The sequence below is a fragment of the Mytilus trossulus genome, chromosome 13, assembly GCF_036588685.1.
Source record: "Mytilus trossulus isolate FHL-02 chromosome 13, PNRI_Mtr1.1.1.hap1, whole genome shotgun sequence".
NCBI lineage: Eukaryota > Metazoa > Mollusca > Bivalvia > Mytilida > Mytilidae > Mytilus > Mytilus trossulus.
The window spans coordinates 3,276,522-3,292,963 of NC_086385.1; the positions used below are offsets into that span (position 1 = coordinate 3,276,522).

At 33.4% G+C, this 16,442-nt stretch overlaps 1 protein-coding gene across 1 annotated transcript in view; it reads left to right on the forward strand.

Moving 5' to 3' along the window:
- LOC134695515 (sodium- and chloride-dependent glycine transporter 2-like) overlaps positions 1 to 12,391 on the forward strand; it is a 40,487-nt gene extending 28,096 nt beyond the window's left edge. The window contains exons 10-15 of the mRNA XM_063556791.1: positions 1,696 to 1,808; positions 6,247 to 6,387; positions 7,895 to 7,994; positions 9,817 to 9,932; positions 10,628 to 10,789; positions 11,194 to 12,391. Of these exons, the coding sequence (XP_063412861.1) occupies positions 1,696 to 1,808; positions 6,247 to 6,387; positions 7,895 to 7,994; positions 9,817 to 9,932; positions 10,628 to 10,789; positions 11,194 to 11,397 (836 nt within the window). The 3' untranslated portion in view covers positions 11,398 to 12,391. The remainder of the gene's footprint in view (positions 1 to 1,695; positions 1,809 to 6,246; positions 6,388 to 7,894; positions 7,995 to 9,816; positions 9,933 to 10,627; positions 10,790 to 11,193) is intronic.
- The last annotated feature ends 4,051 nt before the right edge of the window (positions 12,392 to 16,442 follow it).

Consider the following 16,442-nt stretch of genomic DNA (forward strand, 5'->3'; position numbering starts at 1 on the left):
CAAATTAAAAATCACAAAAATACTGAACTCCGAGGAAAATTCAAAACGGAAAGTCTTTAATCAAATGGCAAAATAAAAGGATAAAACATATTAAACAAAAGGACAACGACTGTCATATTCCTGACTTGGTACAGGTATTATTAAATGTAGAAAATTGTGGATTAACCAGCCTTTATAGCGCTAAAAATTTCACTTGTATGTAAGTCGCATCACATTCCATTATTTTTACAACGATGCGTGAACAAAACAGACATAATAGGTAAAATATTCAAAATATGGTTACAACAGTCATCACTGTGTTATAATCTAAAGGCAAACAACCATATACAAAAATACACAAAAAGCATCTATAAAATTAAGAAACATATTACCTTTTTTAAACTACAGTGCTGTTCATATGCCTTTACATGACCGGTCGTCATCGATAGCACAATTTAAACTATTGTTTACAGTTGTTCGGTCCTTCGTCAGTTCATTTGTTCATCATTGTGTAAACTTTTTATCCGAAGTTTATAAAGTAGAAAGTGCTTGGCCTGTTCATTTGAAATAACTAAAGAATATCCATATGCTGATCGTCTTCTGACTTCTACTTAAACATGTTAAATATAATAAACTATATTCCATCTTATTCTTGTTCTCATTTTCAATATGCATACGACAAGCCTATATTGCGCTCCAGGCACATCTAAATTAAGGTCGTTACTCAAGAAATTTTACGGTCGCCATTATAAGCTGATTGGCCATTATGACACAAAAGTGGGTCAACAATCATATCTGATATTCTTCCGCAGTCATAATAACCTTCCATCATTACCAAACTAAAGAAAGAAATAACACGACGAGTGCCGTATACGGTGCAGGAAATGCTAACCCTTTCGGAGCACCTGATTTCACTCCCGATTTTTAGCGGAGTTCGTGTTGTTTCTTATCTCTTATTTATAATTGTTTATGTAAATGTCCTTTCCTTTTTGTGAGTCTTTGTTTACATCTTGGTTTTGGTTGTTATTGTCTATGTATTCATTCACATTCTACTATTTCTGTGAAATACAAATGTCTCGGTTGTTATCTTCAGAATGTACTTTGACAATCTAAAAAAGTTACTCTGTAAAGGCCTTTTATTATGTAGAAAATGATGGACTAAACATGGTTTTATAGATCTCTAAACCTCTTACTTGTTGGACGCTCACATAACATTTCATTATATTTACAATAATGTGTGAACACAACAAGCAGACATAATAGTTAAAAATATCACATATAGGCGGATCAGCGATCAACATACTGTTATAATCTTAATTACAATAAAACAGATAAATATATCAACAAAGATATAGTAAATTGCATGAAGTCAAAACCCACAAGAAAAACGAAAGACGTGACTACAGAAAATGACTACAGCACAACAGCACATTGGCGGGATGCATAAGTACAGAGACAAGTCAGGCGTTTTGGTTATAAGTAGAATACGTTTCTGATTTTCTTTAATAAAGAAGAGCTAAATGACCAGGGTTTTAATCCTTGGAATCAGACAGATCAAACCTACATAATGGTAACACGTATGAATCATTAATAAATTGATAAATTGAAAGTTAATAACAATTTCGAAATTCTAAACTTGTAAATGTAGCACCAAAAGATTGGTTTATATTGTTTTTTATCAGTACATTTTGTATGTTTTCTATATTTACTTTACAGGACCCGGATTAGCTTTTGTTGTGTACCCAGAGGCTCTCGCACAAATGCCTGTATCACCATTATGGGCTATCTTGTTCTTTTTTATGATGATGACATTAGGATTTAGCTCACTTGTAAGTTCACATAATTTTTATTTCTTCATTTCCGTAGCTGTTCGTTAATTTCCGTCAGAAGGAGTAATCTATTTTTCACCCTGTTTTAAAAAAGAAATACAAATAAATTCCGACGTTATAATAAGAAAAACAAAGCAGAATTAAAGACACACTAAACTTCAACGGAAATTCAATACAGAAAGTCCTTTATCAAATGGCAAAAAGCAAAAGCTCTGCTTAGTACCGAACGTGACCTATTTTCGAATATAACTGTTTTGCTGATTTTAAATTATGCATACGACGTATTTTTTAAACATCTAACATTTATGTATTTGTTTATGGTGTTTCTGCTATGGTTTCGGTTGGATAATGTGTTTTTCCTCATCGTTTGTGGTTAGAAATATTTACTTTCTATACATTTAACATATGTCTTAGTTGTCAGGATAGTCGATTTAAGAAATAATTCATGGAAGCCATAGATTGTTGGGAATTTACACATGGCCTGGGCCGTGATATTCGAATTTCATCCTGAGCGTTAGCGAGGGATAAAATTAATGAATATCACGGTATTTCTGACACGTTGTGTTGTGTTTAGCGATATTTTTAACCATTTACATTTAAGCGGAATGTATGGCTAGCCATAAAACCAGATTCATTTTTTTCTTAGAATTTCCTTTACCAAGTCAGGAATATGGCAGTTGTTATTAATTTGTTCATGTCTAAGTATTTCGGCGTTTGGTTTTGTTGTGACTTTTTTACAGCGGTACACTACTCTTGCCTTTAATTATCAAAAACATGAAACGTAAGCAAAACAACTGTTATATTCCAGACTTGGTACATGCATTTCCTTATGTCGAAAATGTTGTTAAATCTCGTTTCATGGCTAGCATCATCCCTCAGTTGTATGAAAGTCGTATATAATGTCATTATATTGAGTGGGATGACACCAATGTGTGAGAAAAACAAACAGGCATAATAACTACTACTAATGTAAACAAACAGGCATAATAACTACTAGTAATGTAAACAAACAGGCATAATAACTACTAGTAATGTAAAATTCAAATGCGAGATATTTGTCATCGAAACCAACACGACATTTAATTGAACTCGTACAAGTGAGAGGTTTAGCTATAAAACCAGGTTCAACCACCATTTTCTACATCTGAAAACACCTGTACCAAGTCAGGAATATGACAGTCCGTTTGATGTGTTTTGTCTTTTAATTTTGTTATTTGATTAGGGACTTTCCGTTTTGAATTTTCCTCGGAGTTCAGTATTTTTGTGATTTTACTTTTTAACATACAAGTAATAAAGATACAAAGATAATCGTATGCTGTCTCAGGTGCTTTATTAGTTATCATGGATGTCGAAGAACCAAATTATTGTATGTTTTTTTTAGAATCTTTCATAGCAGGAAATGAGTCCAATGTTGAATGTCATGTCTTATTTAATTGGTTAGCGCAATGTTGAATGTCATGTCTTATTTAATTAGTTAGCGCAATGTTGAATGTCATGTCTTATTTAATTGGTCAGCGCAATGTTGAATGTCATGTCTTATTTAATTAGTTAGCGCAATGTTGAATATCATGTCTTATTTGATTGGTTAGCGCAATGTTGAATGTCATGTCTTATTTAATTGGTTAGCGCAATGTTGAATGTCATGTCTTATTTAATTAGTTAGCGCAATGTTGAATGTCATGTCTTATTTAATTGGTCAGCGCAATGTTGAATGTCATGTCTTATTTAATTAGTTAGCGCAATATTGAATGTCATGTCTTATTTAATTGGTTATCGCAATGTTGAATGTCATGTCTTATTTAATTAGTTAGCGCAATGTTGAATGTCATGTCTTATTTAATTAGTTAGCGCAATATTGAATGTCATGTCTTATTTAATTAGTTAGCGCAATGTTGAATGTCATGTCTTATTTAATTAGTTAGCGCAATGTTGAATGTCATGTCTTATTTAATTGGTCAGCGCAATGTTGAATATCATGTCTTATTTGATTGGTTAGCGCAATGTTGAATATCATGTCTTATTTAATTAGTTAGCGCAATATTGAATGTCATGTCTTATTTAATTGGTTATCGCAATGTTGAATGTCATGTCTTATTTAATTAGTTAGCGCAATGTTGAATGTCATGTCTTATTTAATTGGTCAGCGCAATGTTGAATATCATGTCTTATTTGATTGGTTAGCGCAATGTTGAATGTCATGTCTTATTTAATTGGTCAGCGCAATGTTGAATGTCATGTCTTATTTAATTAGTTATCGCAATGTTGAATGTCATGTCTTATTTAATTGGTTATCGCAATGTTGAATGTCATGTCTTATTTAATTAGTTAGCGCAATGTTGAATGTCATGTCTTATTTAATTGGTCAGCGCAATGTTGAATATCATGTCTTATTTGATTGGTTAGCGCAATGTTGAATGTCATGTCTTATTTAATTGGTCAGCGCAATGTTGAATGTCATGTCTTATTTAATTAGTTATCGCAATGTTGAATGTCATGTCTTATTTAATTAGTTATCGCAATGTTGAATGTCATGTCTTATTTAATTAGTTAGCGCAATGTTGAATGTCATGTCTTATTTGATTGGTTAGCGCAATGTTGAATGTCATGTCTTATTTAATTAGTTAGCGCAATGTTGAATGTCATGTCTTATTTAATTAGTTATCGCAATGTTGAATGTCATGTCTTATTTAATTAGTTAGCGCAATATTGAATATCATGTCTTATTTAATTAGTTAGCGCAATATTGAATATCATGTCTTATTTAATTAGTTAGCGCAATGTTGAATGTCATGTCTTATTTAATTAGTTAGCGCAATGTTGAATATCATGTCTTATTTAATTAGTTAGCGCAATGTTGAATGTCATGTCTTATTTAATTAGTTAGCGCAATGTTGAATGTCATGTCTTATTTGATTGGTTACCGCAATGTTGAATGTCATGTCTTATTTAATTAGTTAGCGCAATGTTGAATGTCATGTCTTATTTAATTAGTTAGCGCAATGTTGAATATCATGTCTTATTTAATTAGTTAGCGCAATGTTGAATGTCATGTCTTATTTAATTAGTTAGCGCAATGTTGAATGTCATGTCTTATTTGATTGGTTACCGCAATGTTGAATATCATGTCTTATTTGATTGGTTACCGCAATGTTGAATGTCATGTCTTATTTAATTAGTTAGCGCAATGTTGAATATCATGTCTTATTTAATTAGTTAGCGCAATGTTGAATGTCATGTCTTATTTAATTAGTTAGCGCAATGTTGAATGTCATGTCTTATTTGATTGGTTACCGCAATGTTGAATGTCATGTCTTATTTAATTAGTTAGCGCAATGTTGAATGTCATGTCTTATTTAATTAGTCAGCGCAATGTTGAATGTCATGTCTTATTTAATTAGTTAGCGCAATGTTGAATGTCATGTCTTATTTAATTAGTTAGCGCAATGTTGAATGTCATGTCTTATTTAATTAGTTACCGCAATGTTGAATGTCATGTCTTATTTAATTAGTTAGCGCAATGTTGAATGTCATGTCTTATTTAATTAGTTAGCGCAATGTTGAATATCATGTCTTATTTAATTAGTTAGCGCAATGTTGAATATCATGTCTTATTTGATTGGTTACCGCAATGTTGAATGTCATGTCTTATTTAATTAGTTAGCGCAATGTTGAATGTCATGTCTTATTTAATTAGTTACCGCAATGTTGAATGTCATGTCTTATTTAATTAGTTAGCGCAATGTTGAATGTCATGTCTTATTTGATTGGTTAGCGCAATGTTGAATGTCATGTCTTATTTGATTGGTTAATGCAATGTTGAATGTCATGTCTTATTTGATTGGTTAATGCAATGGTCTTGCTCGAAGAATATGAAGTACACTAACATTGTGACAAGCTTGTGCAAAACAAAAATATACTGCGGTCAATATTCACCTCTATTCATGCCGTAACCTTAAATTATTTAACAAAACATTGCATGACATGCATTCGTCACAACTCGGCCGATTCCATACCTTTAATGGATAGAAAGAAAGTAGCGGATTCACCCGAAAGTTATACTACTGTAATATTTTGCAGACTACGTGGTATTATCATGTCACAAGTGACAGCTTGGGGTATTCCTATCCAAACAGTTATCCCCCAAAGGGCAATTAACACCTATCTAATCACTCTTAATTGTCTATTGTCCGACTTGAAGGGATTAAAGGTGATATATTTTGAATGATTATAAGCGGTGATAAGATGAAAGTTCAAAATCAAGGACATGGCTTTGCCATATAGACACGAGAAAAATAACATCCTGAAAATAATTATAGCGTCGTGGAAGCGCTACGCTAAAACGGCCTGGGGAGAACACTGCCCGAGCATTGTTGATTGGCATGACATAGTGTTCAAACTTGGAAGGGCCACACATATTGATTCATGTTTTTCTTTTCAGTTTTCGATCACAGAAACAGTTATAACAGGTCTTGTTGACGAAATGAAGGATTATTTAATGAAACCTAAAATTCGGTTATATATGTTCAGATTTGGCATTTGTGCCTTCTTCTTTCTACTAGGTTTGCCAATGGTTACTAGGGTATGTATATGTCCATTCGCCTTTTTACAATTTAAAAGACTGTGGGTAATTTCATTGTTCGTACACCAAAATGTTAATAACGTCATTGGATGGATTTCCATTGTCCAGTACGTTTGAAACAAATCACAACATTTCAGTGTACGCTTTTGAAAATATTACCCAGAATGCATTGGACTCTGAAACGGTGAAATCGTCATGTCAATCTTTGCTAATTATTAAATTCAAATATTCATTGTTAAATATATTTCGTGTTGACACTGGTCTCTTTTTTTGAATTTTCCGTACTGAACCGCTTGTTTCACACTTGTATATATATAAGCATCATGTTATCTTCATGTTTTATGTATGGTTGTTTGTTGTTGAAAATATAACTGCAAATTAATTCACCTTTTCGTATATTGTTGTTTATTTTTGCACTTGAAAATTTATTTTCGATGTATTCCGTAAATTTCCAGAAAAAGACGGTCAGGTTATGTCTTGTTTTTTTTTTATAAAAAAAACATTTGACGAATTTCGGCTGCTTTTAATTGAAAATTTCTATTCGTTAAAGTCATTTGAATCTTTAAATTAACACAAATAATGGATATTATGTTTTTTTATAACTAAATGGCTACTTTTTATTATAAAACTAAATTTGTACATACTTATTTCTGAAGAAAATTCTTCAATTTGTCCGAATTTAGAAGAAATTTACTTTTTAAAAATTATAACTGCCCAGACAACAATTCGCCAACATGTTTTTCGTATGCATTTACCTCAACGTGTGACTGATCTTTCTTGTCACAATCCGCTGAAAAAAGGAAACCCAATGACAAAGGGAGTCAACAAACGTAGACACCGCTCTGTCATCGCAATAAACTGTTTCCTATTGGTCATGTTATACACGTACTATTCTAAATATTCATGCTTCTTTGTTGATTGATAACAAAGGTGACAATCGGTAAATTTCGGCTTCAAAACACAACCATTAAGTAGCTGCCATATTTCCAAAAACAACACTAATCAAGTGAAATTTATGGTTTTACCATTATACGACATGGATGCTTAAAAATGATAAAATCGTGCACACAAGACTTAGTTTCTGATATATGAATGCATTGGTTCACGAAATGAATAAACATAATTGTTTTTCACCAGTCACTCGTTTCATTAAGTATTTAAAACGCCGACTTCTATAACACATGGATTACTATAACACATGGATTACTATTACATTACAAGAGTCTCAGAAATAATAATACAAGCTGATAGTATATGACAAGTCACACTTTATAAATTCCGTGCTTCCAAATCGCTTTTCTGGATTTACCTTTATCAGTTACCATGGGAACGCTCAAGGCTGAATATTTAAAAGTCAGGGATGTTTAGTAACATAAACAACATAAAAAGAATCTATCGTCGGTAAAAAAATATTTGCGTAAGTGCAGTATTTTTCTTCCGGTCGTCGTCAGTCCTTGTTTTTGTTTGATCTACTGTCTGTAATAACTATAATTATCATTTTTTCCAGGGAGGTTTATACATGCTGAATCTATGTGATACGTACGTGGGTGGTTTCCCTTTGTTATTCGTAGGTCTCTTCGAACTTACGTTAGTGTCATACATATATGGTAAGTTGATAATAAAAATGTCGACGCAAACAATATAGGGAACATATGTAAAATGTGCTACATAAATGGTTAGATAACAATAAAAATGTCGAAGCATACAATATAGGGAACATATGTAAACTGTGCTGCATATATGGTTAGATAACAAGAAAAATGTCCACGCGTACAGTATAAAGTAAAATCACAAAAATACTGAACTCCGAGGAAAAATCAAAACGGATAGTCAAAGGCTCAAACACATCAAACGAATGGATAACAACCGTCATATTTATGACTTGGTACAGATATTTTCTTCATGCATTTTCTTATGTCGAAAATGTCGACTGAACTTGGTTTTATAACGCTTAACATCTCACTTGTACGACAATCTTATCAAATTCCATGAAATTGACAACGATGCGTGAACAAAACAAACAGTCATATTGGGTAAAAAAGTTTGGGATACAGCAGTCAAAATTGTGTTATAATCTTAATAACAATAAAAAAAACAATCAAATATTTAACAAAGAAGCACAAAAATGCACTCACACCACATCTTCCTATATCTATATATGATTTCATATGATGAAATCATAATCTTTCAGTCAGTTTAATTGAAGTCTGTAGCTGGCATGTCGGTTAACTGCTAGTAGTCTGTTGTTATTTATGTATTATGGTCATTTTGTTTATTTTCTTTGGTGACATCTTTTGATATCAGACTCGGATTTCTCTTGAACTGAATTTGAATGTGCGTATTGTTATGCGTTTACTTTTCTACATTGGTTAGAGGTATAGGGGGAGGGTTGAGATCTCACAAACATGTTTAACCCCGCCGCATTTTTGCGCCTGTCCCAAGTCAGGAGCCTCTGGCCTTTGTTAGTCTTGTGTTATTTTAATTTATTATCACTGAACTAGTATATATTTGTTTAGGGGCCAGCTGAAGGACACCCCTGGGTGCGGGAATTTCTCGCTACATTGAAGACCTGTTGGTGACCTTCTGCTGTTGTTTTTTATTTGGTCGGGTTGTTGTCTCTTTGACAAAATCCCCATTTCCATTCTCAATTTTATATATCAAATTTAACAACCTCATTCATTGCTTTCTTATATTTGTATTATATTTATGTATGTTAAAATGTCCTAAATATATGGTAGGTTATAACAATACAATAATCGATGCATAAAGTATAAGGACTATATGTAAGATATGCTACAAAAAATGCATACTGTATAACATGGGAACATATTTAAAATATCCTACATATTATATGGTTAGTAATAATATAATATCATCATAATATGCTTCCATCGGATGCCTGGTTTTTCATAAACTGTTTTATTGTTGCTGTCAGTTTTCTGGTTTGAGTTGAATCACTTTTTTCATCTCGTCGCTTTTCGATCTGATTATACGGTATTGGTAAGTCTTGAGTCCAATTCATATTATCTGTGTTTGATAGTTATCTCATATTATGTATATTAACAAACAAACAAAAATCTAACGCATCTAGTACAGATAGTTACCAGGATTATAATTTAGTACGCCAGACGCGCGTTTCGTCTACAGAATTGTTTTTTGTTACCATTTATATGAATAAAAGATGAAGGATTTCGAAAGAGATTCAATGTGTGCTCCTTAAAACAACTTAGCTAATTAGCGCAATCATAACAATTGGTACAATTTTGACATACAATAATAGTTACCAGGCTTATAAATTGATACGCCAAACGCGTCTTTCTTTTGCATAAAGACTAAAAAAATCGCGACTTCTCAAAATTGCAAAAAAAGTGCAAACTCTAAAACGTCGAAATATATATCAAGTTGAAACTTTTTCTTTGTTATTTTCAGGGTTTTTCCGATTTAGAAAAGACATAGAAATGATGATGGGTAACTCCTTACCAGTTCAAGTCACATTTTTCTTCTTTGCCCCGACATGGTGTGTTATCTCACCCGTAGCATTAGCAGTGAGTATTGTAAAAAAATATTGAAGTTAAATTCGCTACAAGTTCAAGTTACATTCTTCTTCTTTGCCCCGACATAGTGTGTCATCTCACCCGTAGCATCTGTGGTGAGTACTGTATATAATGGTAAATGAATCTAAGGGGAACGTACGATTTCACGTGTGGTGTTAGTGGCAAGTAAAATAACACTAGTATCATATTGAAGACAAAAACAGTAGTTAAAGAGGAATATTCAATATCGAAAACAAACGGATTTGGCAAAAAAAATTAACCACGAAAAGACAAACAATAGAACACTACACGGAAAACTCAGAAACCTATGGAAATATAGGAGCGACATTTCAATTTTAGCTTTTGATGTACGTAGGGCAAAACTCAGAAGAGTTCGGATTTTAGGTTGCAGGTTGTAATTGTATATAAAGCTATCCAGTATGAACATAGTACAATCGGGTCTTATATGTTCCTACATTGGGCCATCTCCCCACCCTTTTACGCCCTCCTATAAGTGATGTTTTGTATGACAATATTGATCTTGTTTTTGTTTTGGCAGGTTGTAATTGTATCAAAAGCTATCCAGTATGAACATAGTGCGATGGGGTCGTATATGAACCCAGATTGGTCCATCCCCCACTCTTTATACCCACCTATATGGGATGTTTTGTCTGATAATAATATTGATCTTGTTCTTGTTTTTATAGGTTGTAATTGTTTTAAAAGCTATCCAATATGAACCTACAGCAATGGGGTCTTATATGTACCCAGATTGGGCCAATGCATTGGGCTGGATGATTGTTCTTTGTCCGTTAGTTTTCATTCCTGGATGGTTTATATATCATCTGCTGTTCAAAGACAATAGAGGGGTAAGCTTGTACATTAAACATGTTAAATGATTGATTTTATTTTGCAATTTCAGCGTCACACGAGAACCCAATACATTGAAGGTAAAATTATCAATAGCGTTCACCAAAAACTTGTGATTTTTTTTCAATTTTGGGTTAGAGCAATGCAATTACTTTAGGAAAAAGGTCTATGACAAAAAACTGAATTCCAAACCGGCGTATATCTGAAAACGGAAATTATTTCGAATTGTGCCTGTCTACTTAAACAATCATTTTGTCGAAAAGCGTTGCGAACAGGCTGGAGATGGCATACTTCAGATATAGAACAGGACAAAGAAATAACCGTTGAACTTTTTCTTACATTGTTTTTATCATGACATTCCCATATACAATTTAAAGGACAATTTGTTTACTTTCCTCTTTAGATGTGCTCCCCAAGACCCAACTGGGGACCAGCTCTTGATGAAAACCAAACTGGAAGATATGCTAAACCAATCACACATGCTCACCCACAGGCCGCTTATGTTGTTGACAGTGAAAAGAAGCCTTATTTTAATCAACCAATCACAAATGGTCTTGAGAATAAAGGATACGAATCGGACTTATCTGAACCAACTACCAAGTTTTGATTACGTCATTTTGACAAACATTTCAACGAGAGAGATCTGATTATTTCTACTGTTTAATGTACATATTATAAAAACATGATGTTCTTCTCCAACTCGATATCTACACTTGTGTGTATACTTATATATCCACTAAACTGTGTATAGTTAAGATTAAGCAGAGGGAAATCAATATATATGCTGTACATCGCTACTCTTTAGTTATACACAGATGTAATTTACTAATTCATTTATTTCATTGGTGTCACTTAAAAAATGTGAATTCTTACTGGATCGTGTGCTGCCTCATTGACACATCTTTTATCCGTTTTATTGCAGTTTACAAATGTTTCCCATTGCTTTAAATCATGGCCGACGATGTTATCTCCCCTTTTTATGAAGAAATCCATACTTATTTCTACCTTCTAGTTGCGTATATATGAAGCCAATATGAAGTACGCGTTTATGTTTGGTTTACAGTAAAGAAATGGTAAAGGTATATGACTGTATAAATTTCTGAAACAACATCTCGACACAATAGTGTTATCAAATATACCAAAGGTTAATCAATAAAAGGAGAATTTTAAGTTTATAAAATCTGAGAAAAAAATGATCGACTAAATCAATCAACGGAACGAAACAAAACAAAACATTTGTCATACTAGTATTCCATACTCGGAGCAGGCATGTTCCCAATAAAATTATTGGTTAATTCTAGTTGCAGATCTACCTAAACCTCCCAGTTTTATTATAATTGTGTGAGCAACATAAACCGACTAATTGGTTAAAGTGACATTATTAAGATCCCATAAATGAGGGTGTAACACATTTTTAGACATTGTCGATTTTCATGGAATTTTCAACGAACCCCCAATGTCTGCAGCTATAGATAACTGCATGTTACTTACCAGGAATGATAAACTTCAATAAAGCAATGAGGAGTAAATAAAGGGACACAATATTGTAACGATGCAACATATTCAACGATAGAGAACAATAAATAAACATTAAAATATTATTTGTACTTTCTTTGTTTTGTTTCGAGCACTGAATTGAGGAGAAAAGATATTCAAAAGTTTGCATTCGCTACATTAAAATCAATGACGTCCAGTATTACATACAATTAAAAATGTAGTATGTAAAATCTGTTACCTGAGAGTCACTGATGAGTCTGGTGTAGACGAAATCCGCGCCTGGCGCCTGGCTTATCAAATTATGAGCCTGGTACGTTAGATAACTATTTACAGATTACGACGGATATGTTCCAATTCTCGTAACCACACTCCCGGCCTCTTTCCGTCGAATGTGACCAATCGATTTAGACTTATCACCAAATGTTTAATTACATGACGGATGATATTTTTGAGTGTGAATTTACATTACTATAAGACGTGTCACTGTACTTATCTATCCCAAATTCATGTATTTGGTTTTGATGTTATATTTGTTATTATCATAAGAGTTTGTCTAATGCTTAGTCCGTGTCTGTGTGTGTTACATTCTAATGTTGTGTCGTTGTACTCTTATATTTATTGCGTTTCCCTCAATGTTAGTTTGTTACCCCGATTTTTGTTTTTTGTCCATGGATTTATGAGTTTTGAACAGAGGTATACTATTGTTGCCTTTATTATGTCATCACAGCCGAACCGAAACGAGCGTCACGCACATTTAAATGACCGATGGATCCTATTTAGTGATGTCTGAACGTTAGATATGAGTCGATTACTAATCCGCTATTTCATACTGCCTAAACATTCCGGACCAAGTTAGGTCATTCCGCATTTCGTTAGGGGTTTGTGTTGCTCAGTCTTTGGTTTCCAATGTTGCGTTTTGTAAACTTGTTTGTTGTTTTTCTTTACCATGGGATTGTTAGTTTGTTTTCGAATTATGAGTTTTTGGTACCTTACGCTCATATCGTATTAGTATTATTATTACCTGGTGTTATAATATTTTGTGTTCTTTGACTTTGTTTTGGTGAATATTGTTCATTTAATGTTAGTGGCTTGAATGTAAACACCAACGACGTCATAGATGATATCGGATATGTTCCTTATGTCGTAACTATACAACCCGGTCAATTTTCACGAATGTGACCTACCAAATAAGACTTATTACCGCGTGTGTACTAACATGAGCAACACGATAGGTGCCACATATGGAGCAAGATCTACTTACCCTTCCGGGACACATGATATCACCTCCAAGTATTTGCTTGGTCTTTATTTGTCTATGTTGTGTTTTGTGTACTACTGTTTGTCTGTTTGTCTTTTTCTTTTGAAACCATGATGTTGTCAGTTTATTTTCGATTTATGAGTTTGAATGTCCCTCTGGTATCTTTCGCCCCTCTGGTATCTTTCGCCCCTATTTTAAAACAGATCATCAATGATTATTCAAACTTGGTGATGTTTCTCGACTACATATCATTTCAGGTTTAAACATCGATGAGATTGCACTCTCTTTTTAAAAAAAAATAAACTAGACGAATACAGGCAACAGTAGTATGCTGGTGTTCAAAAATCATTAATCGATCGAGAGAAAAATAATCGGATCATGAAACTTTAAAAAAAAAACTAAACTCATAACCTAAGATATTCCTATGATGTTATTGCTTTCTTGAGTTTTGCAGTTTTGTCCTTTAATTGAAGAAGGAGACACCTCGAAATTACAAGACAATGAATCATATTGAGTCATATCACATTGGTAACGATTTGTCTTTGGTACTGTACGAAACTGATGTGGGAAACATTCAATCCTTATACGGTCTAACTCTATTTTCTGTGTTGACATGAACATGATGAATTATTATTGATATGGTCATACTTGTGAATTAACTGTTTACAAAACTTTGAATTTTGAAATACCAAGGCTTTTCTACTTCAGGAATAGATTACCTTGGTGGTATTTGGCAAAACTTTAAGGATTTTTGGGATTCGAGGCTCTTCAACTTCAGGCTGTATTTGGCCTTTAAAACTTTGTTTGCTTCGAGCGTCAATGGTGAGTCGCGCGTCTGGCGTAAATACACAATTTCAATCCTGGTAACCATGATGAGTTTATTTGTGTAATTTCTTACATTCAATCATCTTATCTTTGAGGAGAGGTGTACTGGCCTCACGGTCTTAAAACTTTCGAGCATGTTTTTTGTGTTCAGACTCGCAAATCAACCAATCAAATGGCTGGATTTCATGTTTCGAGCATGATTTTTGTGCTCAGAACACTGAGCAAAGTTTTATGCCTTCAAGGCCTGGTGTTGATCAATGACAATCTGACTAGATGGGTTGTAAATAACACTTCTGTATCGCGATAGAGTACATCTTGCAGCCTTTAGTGGGATTAACTATTTGGTAACACAAGGATGTCCTTTGGTGTTGATCAATAACAATCTGACTAGATGGGAGGAAAAAGAGGGACGAAAGATACCAAAGGGACAGTCAAACTCGTAAACCTAAAACAAACTGACAACGCCATGGCTAAAAATGAAAAAGACAAACAGACAAACAATAGTACACATGACACAACATAGAAAACTAAAGAATAAACAACACGAACCCCATCAAAATTAAGGGTGATCTCAGGTGCTCCGGAAGGGTAAGCAGATCCTGCTCCACATGCGGCACCCGTCGTGTTGCTTATGTTCTAACAAATCCGGTAAATAGTCTTATTCGGTAGGTCAAATTCATGAAAGGGAAGCGGATTGTAGTTACGACGTAAGGAACATATCCGATATCAATAACACTTCTGTTTCGCGATAGAGTACATCTTGCAGCCTTTAGTGGGATTAACTATTTGGTAACACAAGGATGTCTTTTCTAATCATACACGCTACTGATGTGATATAACTCATGATCAATATATGCAGTGTTTTGTAATTTTGAGTTGTATTTTTTGTTCGTTTCGTTGCAGTTTATGCCTATTTCTGTGTTCAAAATTTTATTTCTTTCTAATAGCAATGATAGTTTTAAAGTCTAACACCTCTTAAAACTGCAATTGTTTTATGTTAAGCGCTAATTAGGGTAATTTTAATTAGATAATGCGTTACATGTATATTGTAAATAATAATAATAAACTTACTTGAATATCACTTGAAAAGAGAGATAAAATTAAGATTGGCCACTCAGCAACTAGCGGGAAAAGTAGGTGATCTATAAATGGTGTATGATTAAGGCGATGCTGTGATGTAGTAAGTGACTATATCATTTTGTCACAACAAAGAATTATCAAAGGTACCAGCTAGGATTATGATTTAATACTCCAGACGCGCAGTTCGTCTAAATAAGACTCATCAGTGACGCATAGATAAATTTAGTTATAAATCCAAACCCAAAATTCATAAAAGTTGTGCCAAATACAGCTGAGTTAATCTATATCCTTAAATTCTTCAAAGCTTTGTAATAGGAAATTAAACAAACTTAAACAAACGATAGCATCTAGTACATTGACATATGCAGAGAAAAATTGGAAATATTACCGAATTCCTGGAAAAAATCAAAATGAAAACCTTTAGTAAATGGCAAAATCAAAAACTCAAACTCACCAAGTGAGAGGCGATCATTTCCTTCTATATAATATCAGGAGAGCTGAAGTGTAGATGTTATAGAATCGGACTACTAACAAAAAGGTTCCTGAGATCGATTTCCGCTCCGGGGAGAAAATTTCAGGCACTGAATTTTCGGATAATCCTTGGCACAATTTGCGAGTATGGTCTTGAGAAACGATTATAGTCCGTCGGAAGGGGACGAGAAATGACTTACCCTTGTTGAGAGAGAGTCATATATATTGCACGTAAAAGACCCCTTTGTAGATTTTGAAAAAGAGCAGGCTTATGCTAATTCAAGGCAGCACATGCACCTGAAAAGTGGAGTAGGATTAACATAAGTTGCAATAACTCGTTTCCCAGTCCACTATAATAAACAAATATGTTTAAACTTATATAATATCTGAAAGTAAGAAAGCTGGAGGGTATATGGAAATAATATTTAGAAGAAGTATTAAATAGCTATAGGTTAGAGCCAGAAACAACAAATAAACATAATGCAAAAAAAGAGCAGCTGACCTATCTAACGCAGATAGAA